We start from the raw sequence: 21,669 nt of genomic DNA, 5'->3' as shown, positions 1-21,669 counted from the left end.
ATAAAAATAAAGTGCGTTTTTCCTGGTTTTTAGGGTTTGGTTTTATAGGTTTGTTTAAAGAAAAAATAGGTTTGCTTTACGACTTTCCTAAATACAGCATCATGTGATAAAATCATGTGAAATCTATCAAAATGATATAGTATGAAATGTATCCCTACATCAAAATAAGCTTTTCAGGTTCCACAATCGGCAGCACTTGTCACCATTTACTGCAACGTAGACTTGATAATATGGTCTCACTTGAGCATTTCATTTTGGTAATTCAACTGGTAATTCTTCGTTCAGTTGAATACTTGTCCAATTTCCAATGCCAGATGAAATTACGTCAATCGTGAGAGCGACAGTTTGTCTAATTCATTTTGTTCTGCTATCTTTTAAGCATATAGGGTTCTTTAAATTGTACATCGTCAAATATTGGAACAACGTTCACAAAAATTTAACATAATTTCCTAAGATATCACTGTAAACTATTTACATAATGTGCGCCTGCACCTTAAATGCATGATCCAATTTTAACAAAGTACACAGGCAATCCGATCATTCGCTCTAAAGTTCCATTTTCAGATAATTTACGCCACAACTTTCATATATTATATATAATAAAAATATAACATAATTTCTTAAATATCACATTCAGTTATTTACAAAATGTGTGCCTTAAGTGTACGAGCTAATTTTGACAAAATACACAAGCAATTCAGTCATTCTTTCGACAGTTCCATTTTTAGATTATTCACGTCTTATTTACTTCTGCCATTAAATTACATGATGCTTTGTGCTTAGCCCAATGTTTAACCTGACATTCTCTAAAACAAAAGTTTACGCAATAAGGAATACTGGATACTAAAAATATACATTTAAATATTTACCCGCTAGAGATAAAATTTTTACCTTTTGCAGTACCATTCGTTGCGACACCGTGAACATCTCTTGCTAGCCAACTCTGCACAATTAGCACATTTTGGAGGTTCTGCAATTAAGCCTTCAAGAGAATCGATGTTATAAGTATCTGCCCACCTAAAATAAATATGCGCCGTAGTATACAAAGTATAGAATCACAAAATAAATATTTATCAGCCAGAAACTTCAAGCAATATTTAACGTACAGTTTGGCTTGATTCATCAATTGTTTTCCAGATGGATTTAGCCATCCACTCATTTGATGTTGAGCAATTTTATTCCATTTATTTTTATTATCTTTTAGAAGCTTTTCTCTTATTTCAGGAATCTAAAAGAAATTGGGCAATTTCACTTACCATCCAAGCAAAACAGCGTATTGTAAGCTTGAATGATTTTAAATTTGTCTTTTACCTGCTCTAAAACCAGATCTTTTTTTGCAATAGGTGGATCAACGACAGCAAGTTGTTCGATAAATTTTTGTAAATCGATAAGATTGGGGATTTGATCAAGAAGAATTTCATTCATAAGGCCTCGAAGCTGCATTAAATGAAAAAATACAGAATTAGAGAGTAACTTTTTCAGGACAAATTGTTTGGTTTGCAAAGAGCGTTGAGCGAAGCTTTGAATTGAAGCGACATCGATATGCATGGTTTGGAGGGACATGTATGGATTCAAAGGACATGTTTGAATTAAGGCAACATGAATGGATTGAAGATAACTATGCTTGTACAAGTAACGGTCGAAATGGAATATAAAGGGCGGGAAAATGCGGACTGCGGAGGAAATTTATAATATTTAAACTCCTCGTTACCTTCAGAATCTGGGTTTTATTGTAAGTGTTAAATTCATATTTACGTCGGCATTCTGGATTCATTAAAAGATGGTACAACGACAGCCAAACCTGAAGCAATATACCTTTTTTAATAACATAAATTGCTAATTTGAAAAAGGTAATTACATGAAAAATATCGACATCGTATCACCACCTGTCCATCACTTTTAGTAACTTGAAATCTTTCTGCATCAGGCAAATTCTTCCATTTTCCATCGATAAACTTTTGAAGTTGGCCTTATGGCACAAAGAATATTTTTATAACATTACAAATTGAATTTTCGTATCGCGTAGTTTTTCGCTTCACGTTTATGCAGGGGCAAAACTAGAACATCAAGTGAGGGGGGCAGGCATGATATTCATGATGCACAAAATACCTTTGGTGTCTCGTTTTACCCACGGAGGTTTTTCAGCTAATTGTACCAAAACCACTGGTATATCTAGGAAAGGGAGTTACAATATCAACTGCTTTTAATATTCACTTAAAGCTAACTTAAATTACATTATTAAATACTTGTTGAACTTCAATTTAATTTAGGAATCTTAAACAAAAGCCCAACATGGTTTCTTGAAGGTTCTTAGCCCTACCTACGTTTGTAAACGTTTAATGACAAACACTATGAATTCTGGGTAATGACTTACACTATGAATTCTGGGTGAATCAATAAAAAAATTTTAAATCTGCCTCATGGTTAAAAAAGTAAGACAGAATTGTAAGTTTTAAGAGTGTGTGAGACAACTTTCTATTTTATAGAATGATATTCAACAAAATTTGGGATAAAAATAAAATGCATGGTGAGTGAAACTTGTAATTTATTCAAGCAAAAGACACTTAGGCTAAAGTCATAAAGGCAAATATTTTTGTCATTCAAAATATAGTTAAATAAAAGTTTAAGTGAACAATTTATGATGATGCTATAAACATATTTGAGCAACACTTATATTCATAGCTAGTTTTGGAATAAGTAATAGACATGACATCATCATACATAATAGACATGACATCATCATACATAATAGACATGACATCATCATACATAATAGACATAACATCATCATAAATAATAGACATGACATCATCACATAATAGACATGACATCATCATACCATGTGTATTGAGAATTCTGGTCATGACACTCAATGGTAAACTATGAACATAAATAAATAAATAGATACAGTGATCATATTTCATGTCAAAATTTTCAAATATCAGATTACAGATACCTTGATATATGATCAAGGATATAACACAAAATTGATAGCGATTTAATGCTGACATTAAACCTAATTACTTGTCCTTGACAAACCAATTCCTTCAAAAATGAAAAGTAAAATAATCTTTAGGAAATGTAATTTTTTTAGAACAAACAAACGTTGAGCTTTAGTAGTTTCGTTTGTAAAAATTGAATCTCATCTGTTGACACTTAATGTGTTCAGTTACCTGAATTGAAGAATTAGTTGCACAAAATTCATCCATGTTTTGGTCTTGACTGCAATAAAAATTCATATAGTACTACTTATTTCTATAACCGTGTTCTACAAGAAAATCAACAGCTGTTTTTTTATAAACTGTTGATGCGCTTTAATCTTGCTGTGTTCAATTAGATGTTATTTATTTCTTGTAACCATAGTTACATACCTTGACACCAAATATGTAATTTGTCTATGACAATAGTCAACCAGATCTATTAGATTATCACCAGCAGCTTCACAGCTCTCCTTAGAATACATGGAAAAATATGATACAGCTATTGTTGAAAGCTTTATGATGTACATACGTATTATAAAAATTTACTTCAACATAATCTCTTGTTATGAGAAATACTTATTATATGATCATTATTAACAAAATAATCATATCATTAAATAATAATTACTCTTGTTGACAAAGTAACAATATTGGTACCTTGTAAAACATAATAGTTTCCAAAAGACTGATTAAACTAACTTCATGAAAAATCTAAATACACAATAAACATATATTTTATGTTCATCAGGCAAAGAGAACTGATACACCATAAAAGATTTTTTGCTGAAATATCCTGACTTATCATACACAGACAATTTTCTTAATAAACATGTTACGAAACTACATACCACCATATAAACAGGTAATGTTGAGGCAGGTTTGAACTTAGATTGAAGGATAATAGGTAGAACTTTACTTCTCCACAATTCATTTGTTAGTAAATCATGAATCAGAATAGGAATCTTAAAAATTAAAACGAGGAAACTATTTTACCCAGTAGTTGGTGGATCACATTGTTTTTAACTACAAAAATCTTACCTTCTCATATGAAATTATAAGCTCTTTTACAAATTCATCAGTATTCAAAGTGGCATTTGCCAATGCCTGATTCAGTAAATGATTAAGATTTCGTTCAGAGAAAGCATGATCATCAACAAAAATCTATATCCATAATTTTAATTTGCAATAAGAATAATTCTCTTTTAAGAGATACCTGCATGTTTAGCCTTTCTATTTTATCGTGGTTATCCTGCCATCTAAATTAAATAATATAAATGTCCATGTACGGTTTCTAAGGTAATTACAGGTTCTATATCATAAGCAATGTACGCTTATGGTTATCGTAGGTGTTTGCACCAGCTTAAAGGAAAATGAGGAGTGAGGACATCGTTTTGTCGTTTGTCGAAATTAAACTTTGATGTACATTTTATGGTGAAGATGTGACCTAAAGTTTTCCTTCAAGGTGATGATACCCTGAAGGGTACACATTGCTAAGATAGCTTAATCATTATTTCATGTTAGTCGTCGACTCGTCGTATGTACAAACAAGGTGTAAAAATACACAGTGAATTATTAGTCCGTCTTCATAATTAAAAACACATTATCTAAAATACTTTGAATTTCCAAGGTCTTGAATTTTGTTTCTTTGAAGGACTTGTACATATAATTCTGCTTCGTTTACAGACAAAATTTGTGATATTTCCGCCATGTTTTGTTGCCATGGTATAAAAGCTACGCATGCTCAGATGCATCACTTCACAATCATTGACAATTTGATAATTCTTTTTTTATAATCAAATTAATCATATTTATTGTTTTCAACAACTAACAATTTTTGCCGTTCATTAGCGAGCTAGCACCATTGAATGTGATGATTAAATTACGGACTGAATGACTGATTGAAAACTGTTTTTCGATGTTTATACTTTACTTAATTAATGGCTATACTATGGTTTTGCATTATTCGGTGGCTTGAGACAAAGAATTTACTGAAATGATGAGAAAGCATAGGCTGCCCAGAAATCTGTTTAAGTTTTTTATTCAATCAATTTAAGTAAAAAGTAAATATTCATTGATTTTTGTGCAATGATTGACACGCACGCGATCTCGCGTGACTTCCACGTTTGTATAGTTTTAAAGGTTGTATATTTTAACGTTAAATCAAATAATATATATACTATTTCTTGTGCTATTTACATAAATTGATTGAATAAAAAAACTTGAACAGATTTCTGGGCTGCCTATGCAACGATCCCCACTTCGACTTCTTTTCTTGTTTAGTTAATCACACGCATGCGTGGTTGCAATTTCTCGAGAAATAAATGGCGAGCACAACGAAGCAAGGAAAGTTAGATGAAAAATTGAGTGACGATTATAATTCTGTCTTCAATACAAAGGTTGATATTAGATAATATCTTGATAAATTCTTTATTGCAATACCATTGTTCCCAATTGTTTTGACCAATTTTCTATGTGTAGAATAAGTTATAGCCAAATAATAAACACAAGGAATATTGATGCTAGTAGACTGTAGTATTAAACCTCAAAATCGTTTGCCAATTAAAAGCTTGGGTTTGATTTGAGGTCACTCTTATGACAACTGCTCATCTTATACAGGTTTCTCAATACTTATCACGTTACTCCAGCACAGTCTTTGCATGTGAAACTTCAGCTGACACAAGATATATCAAATGTGACTTTCCTTGTTGTCCACAGCATTCAGGAAACAGTGGTAATGTTGAAATATACCAGGCACCAATTTTTTGAGCATTTGTCTTTCCATATTTATTGCCATAAGTTTTCACAACTGAGCCGATCTTCTACATTTTTGTGATATAGCAAAAAATACTTGGATATTGAATAGTGTGCGAAATGTGAAGAATTTGGAGAAACATGTAGGACAAGAAGTTGCTAAATTTGTGAAAGAAAAACTTGTTGATAATTTTGAGGATAAATCTCATTTGAAAAGAAGTGAAGAAATCCTTGCATCTCAAAGACTTGAACTAAATACCAGAAAGGTTTTTACAATTGATGATAATTATTATTGAAATCTCTTGAATTTAAACAAGATTTAAATTTATTTTCTTTACATTCACCAATGTGTTCATTCACTGTAACACCAAGTATCTCATATCTCATATTTTTAGGTTCTTGTTGTCTTCAACCTTGCAGATCCTCAGTCTTTACTTGGTGAATGGTTGGCATCATTTTTGAATGCAGCTCGCTTGCAATATGGTAAGTTATAAGATTCTGTGAAAATTATCAAACCACAATGTATCAAAGCAATAAATGTCTTGTTCCAGAAACTCCATTTTCCTTTGGTTTTGATTTTTCTTTAAGAGAAAAAATCAAAATGTTTAGATTAAATTAAGTTTACTTTATACACAGTGTCTATTGTCTTGTGTTTTCAAATCTTTTAGATACCATACTTTGCAAAAATTCTATAGTTAAAATTGTGCTGCTGTCTAAAGTGTGCTTAGAACTTCCACTTTGATACACTTTGCAGAGTTGAAGTTTGGTTTTTTAAAATGTTTGATGGGATTGGTTTTTTAAACTTTCTTTTGTCTCCTCTCATGTTATATGATTGGGTATTCCAATAGTAAGCTTTAGCATATCAGACCATTAAGATAATATGCAGAGAGAGTGATGTTGCAACCTATGGCTGGACCCCTTAGCCAATGCAACTTAATTAATCCAAACCTCTCCTGTTATTTGACATAAACTATATATGTCTGTTATATTGATATTTACATATGCATACATAAGTTCAATGCTGCTCGATGATTGTGGTGTGATTCCACTTGTTACAAGCATGCTTGTATAATTTCTGTAATAATTTGTGACTAAGTAATTTATTTACTTCAAAAGTATTGCAAATAGATCCAATTTGTTTTTGTGAAACAATCAACCTGTTGAAGTGTGCATGCTTGAATGACTGCACCTGTGCAGGTGATTCTCAAATGAAATGTGATTAAGAAAGTTATTTGGTAAGAGTAAATCCATTTGGCAGTTGCAATCACTGTTGCAATGTTTATGAACTTGAACAGTTGATTTAGTGGACTGTGCATGCTCAATTGATTTTTCTAATAGTATGTTACGGAGTGAGCAAGTTTCTCTCAGAGCAATGCAAGGAGATTCAGTTGATTGATATGAACTCCATTAGTTGATTGAGTGGACTGTGCAAGTTTTCAGTCATATATTATTGGCATGTTGTCTGTCTTCTTCAGCTTGTTTCAATCATTGTATTTTCAAACTCGTCACCTCAATGAGCTTTACTGTCATGGTGTGCCCCCATCTCGCATCAACAGCAAAGTAGGCAATACACAACTATAGACATTACATCTTGGAACAAAAAGAAAATATAGAAATATGCGCCTTTAGAGATTTTGTCTTACTTTCGTTTGATTCGGTTCAGTTTTGGGTTTTTTTTTAAAAAGGACAACAATACACATTTACCAGCTGATTAACAAGTATGACCATAAGGTACCGTAAAGATGAACAGTTCAACTTAAGCCAACACATGCTTGCTTTCTATGTGTTTTGCAAATCTTTGTCATTACCATGTAGCTACTGTGTTTATTGCTTTCTGTGACAAACTACACAAGGTGATACAAACATGTTTCTTGTCGTCTGTCTTGAAATATTTTCAAATGAAACTCTTTTCGTGCGGTTTTTTTAAGGAGAGAATGAACCGAACATTTTATTTTTTAAACGTTAACCCCAGCAAGCAATAAGTTAAGCGTTTAGCGGACGTTGAATGAAAAAATAAAATAGAAACCAATACGTTGGCCTATGATGTTTTCGTTGTTTGATATTGTAAGATGTTTATATTGTTCATTTTTGTTTCTCACTTTGAAAAGATTATCCTTGAATTTCAATTTTGTTTATATAGATGAAGCAAGTTGTGATGTTGAAGTCATCACACAATCTTTTTCTAGTAGATATGAACTTATATCTTGTATCGTTAAATTGGAATTCATAAAGCAATACGATAATGGTGCGTTTGGTTAAAATGATTTTTTATGCCTGGCTTGCACGAGAGACATAAGAACATAATATCCCTCAATATAACAATGAAAGTAAAGATTTAGTTACAAATAAGGACATAATATCCCTCAATATAGCAATGAAAGTAAAGATTTAGTTACAAATAAGGACATAATATCCCTCAATATAGCAATGAAAGTAAAAGCTCTAAGATTTAGTTACAAATTCCCAAAATTATTTTATAATAATAGACATTAACATGGCATAATGCAGGTTAAAAGGTTAGCCTTAAGGCCATAACCATCCAAAATATAATGTTGAATTATTTTCTTTAATTTAGTTGATGTTATTACAATCTTAAGCTGCCACTCGAGTTCTCAAGGTCAGGTGTTTTCATGTACACCCTCAGAAATATCTAGACGTTATGAATATGAAGAATTTGCTCGCTACACGATTTTGTTCGAGTGCTTCAAGATACTCTTGGACGATCCTTGTCAGCTATCCACATTTCGTCTTGTTTTACGTTAAAACTTGACTGCTCTCATCAGGTATAATAACATGTTTTATCTTTGATATATTTTATGAAACACACATAAAATGAATATTGTGCATTCCTATATCAAAAGATGGTTCTGCCGTGCATTCAGCCAAAGATCAGTAATATTATTTCATTTTTAGAAATCTATTGTTTTTACATTTAGTGAACACTGAAACATTTATATAGAAGAATGACCAAACTTGTGAACAGGCTACATCACTGTTGTCTATGTTTTTTTGTCACGTAATTTTTAGGATTGGCCTGTTGACGTCGAATGGTTGAAGAGAAATCTTTGCTGTACCTTATCTGGCAGCACAAAGGAAGTTTATGAAACCGGATCTCAAGTTGCAGATCTCTTTATAACATTATCCACATTGTTGCGTACAGGGGATAATTGTTTGGGCGACCACCTCAAAGTTTCTATAAATTCAGCTAGAGTGGAATTATTTCCTGATTTAGCTTTGGAGATGGGATTAGAAATCTTATCGCCCGAAGTCGTAGAGGGAAAAATATCAATGCTCAATGCTGATGAAGGAGTAATGAATTAAACTACTTTTTACTAATTAAATCTGTTTAATTAAATCATTTATATATTTATTAGTTATATTGACAATGGTCGTTTTGGTTATGCGTTTCAGGGATTGCTGTTTGTACTTGATCAAATATTTATAATTACAAGTCATATACTTTTTTTCTAGGTATCAGCACCAAGCCAAGTGAACTCATCTTTACATATAGTTATCATGGTCGGTAATGATTGCAATACCCTAAATCGTTGACTGCACAGCAAGCTTTAGCCGACGCTCTTGTCAAAAACCTCAATATTCGTATTTTGTCTGACATCAAATGTCAGTATAATTTGATCAAAATCGACGATGACGAATTGTGTTGGCAAGATAAACTTCGCTCGTGTGTCATAAGCATTGAAGGAAAAGCATTTTTTATTGCATTAGGTTCTTGTTGGACGAAACTTAATTTAGTCAATGTAATAATGGAATTACTTTCTTTGAAAAAGCCTGATTTCTGCTACGGAATACACTTTCAAGGTCTAAGCTCAATGCAGGCCTATTTTATGAAAATTCAGCTAAAGGACGCAAACACGTCTTTATGTTCCACTGTTGTAACAGCTCTTATTCAAGATGGAAAAAGTAATCCAATATGTTCGTTCCCAGTCTTACTATACATGATTCATCTCGCTATTGGCGAGAACGGAGAACGTACTTCAGGCAGAGGTCATATTCCAGGTTAGTAGTAAGACGTAGTTTTTCGTATTGTTTTGGTTATCTTTCATCGTTAAAGCTAAATATTGATTACTTATTTCTAGCTCATTTAAAATATAAGAAATACAATGGTCCAAATACTTCACGATGGACTCTCGAGGATGTGTATATGGAGACTGCTTATGTTCTGTCTGGATTATCTCGGAAAGCTGGATTACGCTTGCTCACTCAACCAAAATACAGTACAGAAAGTTCAATAGACATGAAAAGAAAACTTTGTAATGTTTCAACAAGTCAAACTACTGATGATGGGTGGGAAATTGTAAAGAAATTTCGTAAGGAAAGTTTAGTAGTTTTGTCTTCTAAAAATGACATAAACGTTTTAGATAAAGACAACGGTGGTGCTATGATGGATGTTTTCACTGAGAAAGACACCGAAGAAAATGAAACAAGAAATGTGAGGTTGAATCTTTCGGTTCATACACACACGAAAGGTAATGAGATGAACTGTGTAACCATGGAATATTTAGGTGATAAAGATATTGGCAAAAATGAAACGGGGGATTTGACGATGGACCATTCAGAAGATAAAGTCTCAGCAGCTAATGAAACGGGGGGTGTAACAATGGACCATTCAGAAGATAAAGCCTCAGGAGCTAATGAAACGAAGAGTGTAACAATGGATCTTTCAGTAGATAAAGTCTCAGGAGCTAATGAAACGGGGTGTAACAATGGACCATTCAGAAGATAAAGCCTCAGGAGCTAATGAAACGAAGGGTGTAACGATGGACCATTCAGAAGATAAACTCTCAGCAACTAATCAAACGGGGGGTGTAACAATGGAACTTTCAGTAGATAAAGTCTCAAGAACGGGGGGTGTAACGATGGAACATTCAGTAGATAAAGTCTCGGAAGCTAATGAAACGAAGGGTGTAACAATGGATCTTTCAGTAGATAAAGTCTCAGGAGCTAATGAAACGAAGGGTGTAACAATGGATCTTTCAGTAGATAAACTCTCAGGAGCTAATGAAACGAAGGGTGGAACAATGGATCTTTCAGTAGATAAACTCTCAGGAGCTAATGAAACGAAGGGTGGAACAATGGATCTTTCAGTAGATAAAATCTCAGAAGCTAATGAAACGAAGGGTGTAACAATGGATCTTTCAGTAGATAAAGTCTCAGGAGCTAATGAAACGAAGGGTGTAACAATGGATCTTTCAGTAGATAAACTCTCAGGAGCTAATGAAACGAAGGGTGTAACAATGGATCTTTCAGTAGATAAAGTCTCAGAAGATAATGAAACGAAGAGTGTAACAATGGATCTTTCAGTAGATAAAGTCTCAGGAGCTAATGAAACGAAGGGTGGAACAATGGATCTTTCAGTAGATAAAGTCTCAGAAGATAATGAAACGAAGGGTGTAACAATGGATATTTCAGTAGATAAAGTCTCAGGAGCTAATGAAACGAAGGGTGTAACAATGGATCTTTCAGTAGATAAAGTCTCAGGACCTAATGAAACGAAGGGTGTAATGATGGATCTTTCAGTAGATAAACTTTCAGGAGCTAATGAAACGAAGGGTGTAACAATGGATCTTTCAGTAGATAAACTCTCAGGAGCTAATGAAACGAAGAGTGTAACAATGGATCTTTCAGTAGATAAAGTCTCAGGAGCTAATGAAACGAAGGGTGTAACAATGGATCTTTCAGTAGATAAACTCTCAGGAGCTAATGAAACGAAGGGTGTAACAATGGATCTTTCAGAAGATAAAGTCTCAGGAGCTAATGAAACGAAGGGTGTAACAATGGATCTTTCAGTAGATAAAGTCTCAGGAGCTAATGAAACGAAGGGTGTAACAATGGATCTTTCAGTAGATAAACTCTCAGGAGCTAATGAAACGAAGGGTGTAACAATGGATATTTCAGTAGATAAAGTCTCAAGAGCTAATGAAACGGGGGTGTAACAATGGATCTTTCAATAGATAAAGTCTCAAGAGCTAATGAAACGGGGGTGTAATGATGGATCGTTTGGTAAATAAACAAGAGACTTCGTCATTCAATTTAAAACACAACACATATTTTCAACAACTTGAAACTGCATACGTACACCATAGCACATCTAAATGCAATGACTTATTGGCATCTGATCATTGTAAAAGTTTGCCAATGACCAATGAAGATCTTTCTTGTTACAATTTCTCAAAGCAAAAGAAAGAGACCGTAATAACTACCTGGAGTGTTGAAGAAACCAAGATTAGCGATTATAAAGTTGATGAAAAAATGTAGAGAATTCGTTGTCTTTAATTAAAGATTGTTATCCGTCCGAAAAGGTTGATTTTACCCCTGAAAAAACAAACATACGCAACTTAAGTGACACAGTCAATGTAACTGAACAATCAAATTCTTCTTTAAACTTTTATGAGCGGAATAATACTGACGGCAATGAAGATTTTTTGATTTCAAGGTCACCCCAAACTGGTCTCGTATGTACTTATGATGCAAGTTCAAACGATCAATCTGCATATACTTGTTGCAGCAAAGAATCTTCGTCAATTTCTCCTGACTTGAAACAGAAAGATGTTTGCAACGCAAGTGAAACCTGTTGTAATACCATACGCGAATACGATGATGATTATGTAAATGTTCTTGACGATGAATCGTGTGACGAGAGCTCGTGGAACATGAATGATGATTTACCTTTGTTGGCTAATGTTGATGAAATTCTAGTTACACATTACGTATTGGATTTGAGTGTAGACTTCAGTAGAAAAGTAATGAATGGGGATATAACTTTATTTTTAAAGCCAGCTTTAAAGGTGGATACAAACAGACAGTTTCAGTTGTGTTTAGATTGCTCTTTAGTTGATATTCAGTCAGTTGAAGAGATCAATTTAACGGATGAATTTATTGTAAGACGATATTCAAACGAAACTGAATGTAGCACTTATTCATCAGATATATTTAACGTTGACAAGTACGAGAGATCTCCTAAACCTCTTCCTTACTCTCTATTGCCATACGCTGTTCGAAATTGGTGCATTAGAATTTGGAAACCTTGCAATCTTGGCAAGACCTGGCCACGCTGTGTAAGAATCAAATATTGTACAAGACCCGAGGGAAAATCTCTGACGTGGTCCATCGATCAGAATAACAGGTATACTAAATGCATTAAAAAAAACATACATAAAATCTGTTGTCTTGCAAAACGTATATTTTTCATTTTGTTGATTATTGATTTTAATAATAGACCATGTGTTTTTTCTCCTGGTGCTTATATCAACAATCGTTCTTTAATGCCATGTCAAGAACCACCTGTTGCTATGTCGACATGGCAAGCTGCCATTCATGTTCCTAAATCATGTCGAGTTTTAATGAGTGGAAATGAGATTTCTGCGCAGCGCAACGAGGAGGATGATATCGGTAAGATGCAGATTAAATTAAACTCGGGGGGTGGGGTAAGAAAAATGGGTTGACTCCTCAATATGATTGCCCCGTGTTTCTTTGCCGAAAGCGACTTTGCCTAGTCAACTTGTTTTGGTTCATTCTGAGTTTCATTTGCTCGTTTGCACCTGGAAAATTGTCATTTTTGTTTAAGTTAATCCATCTTGGTAGGAAAATTTACATGTACGTCATGTAATTAGACGTTGTGATACATTCATCTACCTATCCTCTACAAATTTTCCCGGAATGGTGATGTTGATGACAAACGTGAATATTTGACGTTTCCGTAGTTTTCAACCTTGACTGTGTGATGAGGTCACAAAATAAAACTCTTGACACCTTGAAAAACTAGCGAGAATCACGAATTGTATTAAATATTAACTTTTTATTATTATTATTTTAGTGACATTCCTTTTTGAGATGAACGTTTCATTGCCTTGTTCTACATTGGCTCTTGCAATTGGTTGGTTTGAATGTCGTGAGACGTCAACGGTCGCTTTATCGTCTGTCATTAAATGTCGTTTGTTCAGTGCCGACAAACTTGTTAATGAAGCAAGTGAAGAACTTCTTCCTCGCTGTGCCCAGTATGTGAGCGCTGCCTGTGAATTACTGGGGCCTTATCCGTTCACGAGAATGGATCTTGTCATACTTCCCAGATGCTTTGCCTGCATGGGCTTAATGAGGTTAGAGCATGCTCTGATATGCTTAATTACATTATTAAAATTTCTAAATGACTGCATTTTGTTTTATGGATGTAATTTATTTTTGCTTTGGTGATTAACGGAGGACAAATATTCGAAAAAATTAGGCAAAAGCAATTGGAATGTGTTTATCCAGGACATGCAGTTTTTTTAATAAATGTGATTTTTTCTCTTTGTGTAAATGTGATTCTATTGTCTTTGTGTAAATGTACACTATTCTTTTCGTATGAATTTGATTCTATTCTCTTCGTGTAAATGTGATTATATTCTCTTCCTGTAAATTTGATTCTATTCTCTTCGTGTAAATTTGATTCTATTCTCTTCGTGTAAATTTGATTCTATTCTCTTCCTGTAAATGTGATTCTATTCTCTTCGTGTAAAGGTGATTCTATTCTTTTCGTGTAAAGGTGATTCTACTCTCTTCGTGTAAATTTGATTCTATTCTCTTCGTGTAAATTTGATTCTATTCTCTTCGTGTAAATGTGATTCTATTCTCTTCGTGTAAATGTGATTCTATTCTCTTCGTGTAAATTTTATTCTCTTCGTGTAAATTTGATTCTATTCTCTTCGTGTAAATGTGATTCTATTCTTTTCGTGTAAAGGTGATTCTATTCTCTTCGTGTAAATGCGATTCTATTCTCTTCGTGTAAATGCGATTCTATTGTCGATTAAATGAACTCAGAAAGTTTTATTTCTTTGCAGTCCAAACATGGCGTTTCTTTCACAGTCTATTTTGGCCCAAGATGGCAGCATGTGTACACGTGTTGCTCACGAGATATCTCATTCATGGTTTGGTTTGCATATTGGTGCCAAAAATTGGTCAGAAGAATGGTTGAGTGAGGGATTTGCTACTTATCTAGAGGAAAGAATACTTTGTAAAGTGGAAGGAGTTAGTACTTCTATATAATGACCATATTTGAATTGAACACTGTAAAAAATATGGCTTATGTGTTTTTCCTTCTTAATGGCTTTTATTTAGTGGACCAGCGACGAAGAATTGTACTATATTGAGCTATATCAAATTTTGAAGCATCGAATTTTGTTAGCCGAGTTTGAACATGCTGATGAAAACATGCAACGACTTAGGTATTTTAATTTTAAGTACTCTCATATTGTAATTAATGGTTTGAGTACTTTTGAATTTTTCTTAAACAATGCTTACGTCATACGAAACCGTCGCATTTGTGATTCACCATTTCTCACATTTCAGACCAAAGTTGCCCAGTGTTGTCACGGGTAAGCTGCGATAGCATTTATGTCAGTATACTAAGGATTTTACTGCACGTATGGATCTGTATTTTATGGTAAAAATTTTTAAATTGTCTCAGTTGGTTCTTGTACTAAAAATATAGCTGCCGAAGCTGTCCGTAAAAGTTTAGAAAAACCAAACGAAAAGGAAGGCGATGATGTCCTTTCACAAACTACTGTAACAAGCAATGGTCAAGTTTGTTCAAAGAAATGGACACAAATATACTATCTCAAGGCATGTTGTTGTCTTGATATTCACATATCTATTTAACAAATGCTCTCGCTAATAAAGTTATCTATGGATTTTTAGGGATATTTTTTGCTACATCACATGGCCTCTCTCGTTGGGATAAGGAATTTTGATAACTTTCTTAAGGAATATGTCATGGAATATGGTGGAAAATTAGTTAACTCTGAGGTAGTTACTAGTTGAGGGCTTGTTAAAGTGCAAAATGATGTTTTCGATCGTGTAATTAATGTTCTTTGAAGAATTTCAACAATAACTTACATGTTTTTTCATTGTTTAGGACTTTTTTACATATTTTGAAACAAGATTTACAGAGCTAAGGTAAAGCTGGAGATGGTTTTCTAACAGTATAAAGTATGGAGTTTTACATGTAGTTTTTAAAATATCAGGGAAAGCAAAATTAAAAATCGCCTAATCGAAGAATGGTTAGAAAGTCATGGTCTTCCTTCGGTAAGAACTTCATTGGCGTTTCTTCATCTTGTCATTTGTCTTCCGACAGTTCTGACGTTGATACATTTACACAATGTTTCATCTGTTGGATCTTCTACATTTAGCAAATGAAAAAAAGAACTAAATCTTCAAAGAATTTCTTGATACGTCAAGTTGAAAATGAAGTAGGTACAATTTGAGGTATTTTGAAATAATTCATTTTATATAACATTTTAGCCGTGCAGTATTATCATTTGAAAAATGTTTTTGTTTGCGATGTAGTTCAGTTTCTGGAAAAAAACAGACTCAGTTAATAAAAGAAGAAAGACATTACATATCAGAAGCAAGAAACCTCTCAAGGATCATTCTAAATTGGTGTGTGTTTTATGTTTCTTCCGACAATCCTGTAACGACTACATTATTTCAATACGCATTACGTAACTGTTGTTTTTCAGAACGATCAAATTCAAATAGTTGTCCTCTTGGAGAGATTATTGGAGCGTGATACCTTTGCAACAGCAACTCTTACTCAACTAGATAATTGTTATCGTTTTGCTGAAAAAAATGCCGAAGTATGTTGTGTTTGGTTTATTGTAGTTGTTTTATGCTACGAACAATGTTCTATGAATGTCGCCTGCATTCAACGAAACAAATATATCATAAACATTGATTATTTTCGTGATAGGTTCGTCATCGTTGGTGTGAACTTGTGGTCAAACACAGGTACAATAAATTGCACAACATAGTATCCGTCAAAATCTCTTTTATTCTTTTAACTCCATTTATTTGTGCTTAAAGCCAAAGACCTTTGCCTTACAAAAAGACACTATCTAAAACAGAAACTCACTCGCCAAACCATGTATTCAATTTCTGTTAATTTAGTTTTTCTTACACCAATGCTCTCTGAATTGGCAAAAATATCTATAATTTTTTTTCAAAGATACGGACCTGGTTATCCTGAAATAAAAAGGTTTTTGATTGAAGATCAAGTAAGTGACTGAAATTGTAATCAAATTGTACGGATTACTACCGAGTATGTAGTTATACCTATAATTGCAAGATGTACCCCCATGAATACAATGATTAACTAGCTAATTGTACCTAGATTAGCAAGACGTACCCCCATAACCATGATAAGTAGCTTGTATGTATATTAGCAAGATGTACCCCCTTGAATACAATGAGTACCTACTTGTATCTATAATAGCAAGTTGTACCCCCTTAACTACAATTAGTGGCTAGTTGTATCAATAATAGGAAAATGTACCCATACGTACCTACCACGAGTAGCTAGTTGTATCTAAATGTACTCATAACTTCTATGAGTTACTGAATACACCCGTAACTACCATAATAGCAAGATTCAACCATTCATGGCGATGACAGGTGACTTTTTCTTTACCACTTGCAGAAGCGTAAACAGTGTAGCAACACGATAAAAATTTACTAAAATTTATATTTTCAGGGAATGGGAATCTATCTTTTTGGTGAATTATTAATATCGCAACTACCTCGACAAAAGCAATTGGTTTTTGATGTGCTCTCTATAATAGGAGGTGAAATGGACCAATGTACATTAAAGACAGTTCAAGATATGATTGAGGGAAGAGATTAAAATCTTTGAAAAAGGCACTCGTTTAATGACGAGAATGTTCCCTCGCAAGCCTTCGCAAGATGGCTAAAACGACAAATACACAAATCTGGTAAATTAAACATGCGTGAACAAAAAAAAAACTCTACAAAAATGGCGAAGTCTGATGTTTAATGTATTTCGTTATAAAACTTAGTGTACAAAGATTTATTTATAACTGTTTTAGCGTTTCGAGAAAGGAGCTTTTTGCCGATGGTAAACACGTGACTGTTGTATTTTGTCTAAAACAAAAATGTCGGGTTGGTTAAAGTATATAAATTATTCATTCATTCATGTACAAAAGACAATAATGCATTATTAATGTACACAAGAAGCAAAGACATACTGTCTATTGAAAAATATTTGGTAGAACAAAACGATAGATCATAAAAACATGCTAAAATGCCTGAATGTTGAGCTTACTTTGACAAGAAGGCGGTTAAAATAAAAGCACAATCTTTGGGAAAATATTCCTGTTTTATAGCGTTATCAAGTGCCAATAAAACACCAGTGATATCTTGACAAGTTGGTTTGATCTTCTCTTCACTCTATGTAAAAATATGTATCTTTCCTCTCTTTGTACATAGCTGTTTTATGTAAAGAAAAAAACTGAAGTAATCACAAAATATATACCTTTAATAATCCCATGAAAACGAGTAAATCGTTTATAACTGTTTCAGGCTTATCGCAAACTGAGAAGGCTTCACGTAGAATCAAGTCTTGAGAAGAATAAAAAACACGTGCAAATATGTACACAATGTCCGGTGAACATAGATCTACGTACAAACAGGTTATGGTGCTCGTATGTTGAAATCATTTACTTTATAACATATAACTCTACCAAGAATTGTCCTCGAAAAACATACCTGTACACGGAAGAAAATCACGAGTGTTGTGAATCATAGAGGACACCTAAGAGAAACACACATTCACATCATTTATACATAAAGAACTGCTAAAACAACTTAACATAAGGAAAGAAGTCTAACCTCTACAAATAATTTACAAATAGACATCGCATCATTTATACACGCCTGTATATTAAAAAAAAGATTGATGTAAGGTTCAATACACTCAACTTCCAATCAACTGACATACATTACCAACATTAATGAACAATATTTATCATTCCGCGTACCTTCAAACTTCTCTGTATAAGTTCAACTCTGTTTTCATGTGGCAAGTTTGTAAAACTTTCCAAAGACGGATGAAGCAAAAATTTCTCAGCGCTTTTTACATCGTCCTGGAAGTACAGTTCTTTACAAGTTCTTTGAAATAGAATCGAGTGGATATAGTCGAAAAGCAAACTAACGAACAATAGTTCAAATATTTTATTCATTTTTTCTAAATTAATTGATAAATTCTTGTCAAATATATCACTTATTAAATAAATTTATGCAATTTAAAATAGAATAGTAAAATACAATTACACGATTTTCATTTCCCTGCGCAGAATTCGTCAGCGAGTTTTCCAGTAACTTTAAAAAGATGAATATCGCGATTCTTAAGAAATGGTGTCATTAGCTCAAACCTGTTCAGATTTTATCTTTTCATCATTGACTTTTTCTTTTTCTTCGTCGCCACCATCTTCATCTTCTTCATCGCTTTCATCATCATCAGTTTCAGAATCTTCACCTTCATCATCACTCATTGAATCAAGAACATTGTCAAGTTTAAGCTCGATTAATCTATTTTGAACTTCTTTTATGCCATCTTCTCCTATAGAGTTACCTAAAGTAGAACATTTGTATTATTAGCATCATTGCCATTACGAATGGCGGGAACCAAGGTCGCTTGAAACGCAAGCAGTTATTGAATACTATACCTATGCTAATAAAACTTTGAACGATGTATAATAGAGTTTGCATTTTAAATATTCCCATATATATGTGTTGACTGTAAGTATTCTTTTGTTTTATTAATTTATTTTCATTTGCTCAAATTCATATTACGCAATCAAATTAACACGCGCGCAACAGAAACGGTAAAACAATATTCCGTTCTTTTTAACTCACCATTTAGATAAAGTTTTTTAAATTCTTTTTTGTTTTCCAATGACTCTACAACTTGCAAAGCTGCATCTTTGTTTATTTCACAAAATGTTAAAATCAATTCCTGAGGAAAATGTGAAATTACAGTTGGTAACGTTACAAATTGATTGGTAGTTTCAGTTGATTAGATGATCACCTTCAATTTAGCATGGTTTGTTTTTAGAGCATCTGCAATGGCACTTGCTCCTTTTGACTTTACCAAACAATCACCAAAGTTAATAACTTCTAAATTTGTAAGGCTAGGAAGAACCTGGTATAAACGGAGTGCAAATGAGTTTTAAAAGACATAAATGTACTGAATATTGGTGATGACTATTGATTCCTCATGGGATGAAATGAAAATGATATAATTCGATAATTGTGACCATATATGAACAGCTTTTTCTAGAATATAGTACATATCCAAAGGACTTGGTTTGTGTGTTTGGTGAAAAGCAACAAATTTACTTCTGTAGACATTTGTGTTGAAATAAACCCTGCGCAGGCTTTTCATTCAAATTAAATAGGTTTTCACAATTAAATGGTAGTACAGTCGGGGTCAAAGTTAACTTGTAATACCTTTGACATAGCTATTGCACCCTTAGCAGTAAATGTATTGTCATTCAAATTCACAACCTACAAATCAAAATAAATTTAAGAAAATACTTAATGAAATAACTTTGAATATGAAACTTCATATGTAAGTATTACACACTTTAAGAGCAATGTTATGTTCAAAAGACTTGGCCAAAGCTGATATTCCAGGATGATTTATACCATTTTGAGGCATGGAGATTTCTTCAAGAGTTCCAATTTCCTGCATAGAATATATAAATATATGTAGCAACAAATAATATTGAGTTCAATATGAAATAATTTTTACAAATTCTTTTATTACCGTAAAAGCTCTAGCCAATGCAATACTCCCTTCATTTTCCAATCTATTTCGTCCAGCAACAAAACTTGAAGCTTTAAAGGAGTGCCAGCAGCAACACTTGCTTTGTGACATTCTAATAAGGCCTCTGACAAAATCTAAAATAAATGGACATATTACATGAGTGAAGATGTTCAGCTACTAATATATGTTCAAAAATTTTTCGCACCTTTCCCCACCAATTCCCAGACCATTATTATTAAATTTCAAAGTTTTTAAGGAAAAACAAGACGGACTTTTCAGAAGTTTTGATACTGATTTCACACCATCAGGTCCAAATGCATTGTCACATAAATCCAACTCTGAAAGTTGAGCCCCTGCAGTTATTACAGCATCACCAAGACTTTCCTTGAGAAAAAATAACTAATTTAGATGTTTGTAATCATTACAAATGTTTGAAGTAATATATAATCTTACCAGAGCTTTTGGTATCTCTGCTTTTAATCTTCCAGTAAACATATCATTCCATAAAGCTTTCTAAATCATTATGAGAGATGTTAAAGTAATAATCCATGACATCAACATTTAATTTAACATTGATCACAATGACATCAAACCTCAAATTCCTTTCGTTTGGACAATGCTTGTGCAATGGCCTTTGCAGCCTCCACACCAAGGGTATTCCCCTCCAATGATAGGGCTTGCACATCTTGACTTTCTTCAATTTTCTTTACAATCTCAGCAACTATAAATAATGATAGCAATCGCTTGTTCGAAATTACAAACAAAGTTCTTATTCTCAAAATTGATATGCTTCTCTCACAAATCACATTACAATAAAAATGAAGAAACATCATCACACCAAAAAAGATCATTAAAACGATGCTAATACTAAATCATGGACAGTGTTCCATCAGCTCACCATCTTCCGCTGTGTCCAGTTTCCGTCCACTGTCAGCCAAACACACCACGTTGACGTGCTTTACAGACGTTTTAGCCAGAGAGTCAGTAACATTCTCAACTTCGTTTGTTGAAGCCATCGTCCATAAATTTGATGCTGTGTTTTGCTCTACAATATCAAATGCTGCTTCAAACTCTAACTACTCATGTTCCACAACCAACTTCCGTTTGTTGAATAATTAGGAGACTTCCCGCGTGAAAAGAAGGTAAATACGCAATTTTGAAATCGTCTAAAGCTAAACTTATATCAAGTATTGGTCATTCAAACCATAAGCTGCTAGAATACAACGGGCGCCTTCAAATAATTTCATTGGAAGTTATGGAACTGATTTAAAAGTTTTCAGACATTAGTTTCTGGATAAAGAATCGGTTTATTGCACTTCAAAT

At 33.3% G+C, this 21,669-nt stretch overlaps 4 protein-coding genes across 5 annotated transcripts; 2 read left to right on the top strand and 2 right to left on the bottom strand.

Annotated features, from left to right (window-relative positions):
• Nucleotides 1-332: 332 nt before the first annotated feature.
• On the bottom strand, nucleotides 333-4,692 carry LOC124447503 (zinc finger MYND domain-containing protein 10-like). Of its 2 annotated transcripts, none has more exons than XM_046998457.1 (16): nucleotides 4,595-4,692; nucleotides 4,195-4,237; nucleotides 4,020-4,085; nucleotides 3,830-3,943; nucleotides 3,639-3,692; nucleotides 3,372-3,451; nucleotides 3,174-3,222; nucleotides 2,957-3,045; nucleotides 2,840-2,880; nucleotides 2,110-2,172; nucleotides 1,887-1,969; nucleotides 1,712-1,801; nucleotides 1,312-1,437; nucleotides 1,107-1,228; nucleotides 892-1,017; nucleotides 333-806 (listed from the first exon to the last, which is right to left on the bottom strand). In XM_046998457.1, exons 1-16 carry the CDS (start codon nucleotides 4,687-4,689, stop codon nucleotides 734-736), a joined length of 1,314 nt encoding a protein of 437 aa, XP_046854413.1. In that variant the 5' UTR covers nucleotides 4,690-4,692; the 3' UTR covers nucleotides 333-733. The 2 variants fall into 2 exon arrangements, with proteins under 2 accessions (XP_046854413.1, XP_046854414.1); XM_046998458.1 differs by having other exon boundaries at nucleotides 3,017-3,045.
• Nucleotides 4,693-5,259: 567 nt separating this feature from the next.
• Nucleotides 5,260-17,888, top strand: LOC124445226. Its single transcript, XM_046995933.1, is given in 28 exon segments — nucleotides 5,260-5,377; nucleotides 5,598-5,712; nucleotides 5,820-5,998; nucleotides 6,128-6,215; nucleotides 7,873-7,977; nucleotides 8,308-8,403; nucleotides 8,406-8,515; nucleotides 8,760-9,041; nucleotides 9,204-9,266; nucleotides 9,299-9,749; nucleotides 9,830-10,474; nucleotides 10,677-11,682; nucleotides 11,998-12,876; nucleotides 12,970-13,142; nucleotides 13,567-13,846; nucleotides 14,567-14,753; nucleotides 14,844-14,950; nucleotides 15,075-15,100; nucleotides 15,217-15,347; nucleotides 15,423-15,530; nucleotides 15,640-15,680; nucleotides 15,749-15,809; nucleotides 15,914-15,973; nucleotides 16,071-16,163; nucleotides 16,244-16,360; nucleotides 16,474-16,511; nucleotides 16,729-16,777; nucleotides 17,254-17,888. Coding segments are annotated over 28 exon segments (5,715 nt in total). The 5' UTR covers nucleotides 5,260-5,302; the 3' UTR covers nucleotides 17,404-17,888.
• LOC124447504 lies at nucleotides 10,483-12,001 on the top strand. The gene is made up of 2 exons (XM_046998459.1): nucleotides 10,483-10,517; nucleotides 10,617-12,001. Exons 1-2 carry the CDS (start codon nucleotides 10,511-10,513, stop codon nucleotides 11,684-11,686), a joined length of 1,077 nt encoding a protein of 358 aa, XP_046854415.1. The 5' UTR covers nucleotides 10,483-10,510; the 3' UTR covers nucleotides 11,687-12,001.
• On the bottom strand, nucleotides 17,534-21,474 carry LOC124447506 (ran GTPase-activating protein 1-like). The gene is given in 17 exon segments (XM_046998461.1): nucleotides 17,534-17,660; nucleotides 17,842-17,966; nucleotides 18,052-18,137; nucleotides 18,285-18,330; nucleotides 18,408-18,452; nucleotides 18,557-18,661; nucleotides 18,950-19,149; nucleotides 19,434-19,533; nucleotides 19,606-19,719; nucleotides 20,028-20,084; nucleotides 20,164-20,265; nucleotides 20,347-20,411; nucleotides 20,414-20,482; nucleotides 20,553-20,730; nucleotides 20,800-20,859; nucleotides 20,940-21,067; nucleotides 21,245-21,474. Coding segments are annotated over 17 exon segments (1,668 nt in total). The 5' UTR covers nucleotides 21,363-21,474; the 3' UTR covers nucleotides 17,534-17,590.
• Between the last annotated feature and the right edge of the window lie 195 nt (nucleotides 21,475-21,669).

This window comes from Xenia sp. Carnegie-2017, unplaced genomic scaffold (assembly GCF_021976095.1).
Source record: "Xenia sp. Carnegie-2017 unplaced genomic scaffold, XeniaSp_v1 HiC_scaffold_22, whole genome shotgun sequence".
In the NCBI taxonomy this organism is placed as follows: domain Eukaryota; kingdom Metazoa; phylum Cnidaria; class Anthozoa; order Malacalcyonacea; family Xeniidae; genus Xenia; species Xenia sp. Carnegie-2017.
This window is presented reverse-complemented; position numbering and strand designations above follow the sequence as displayed.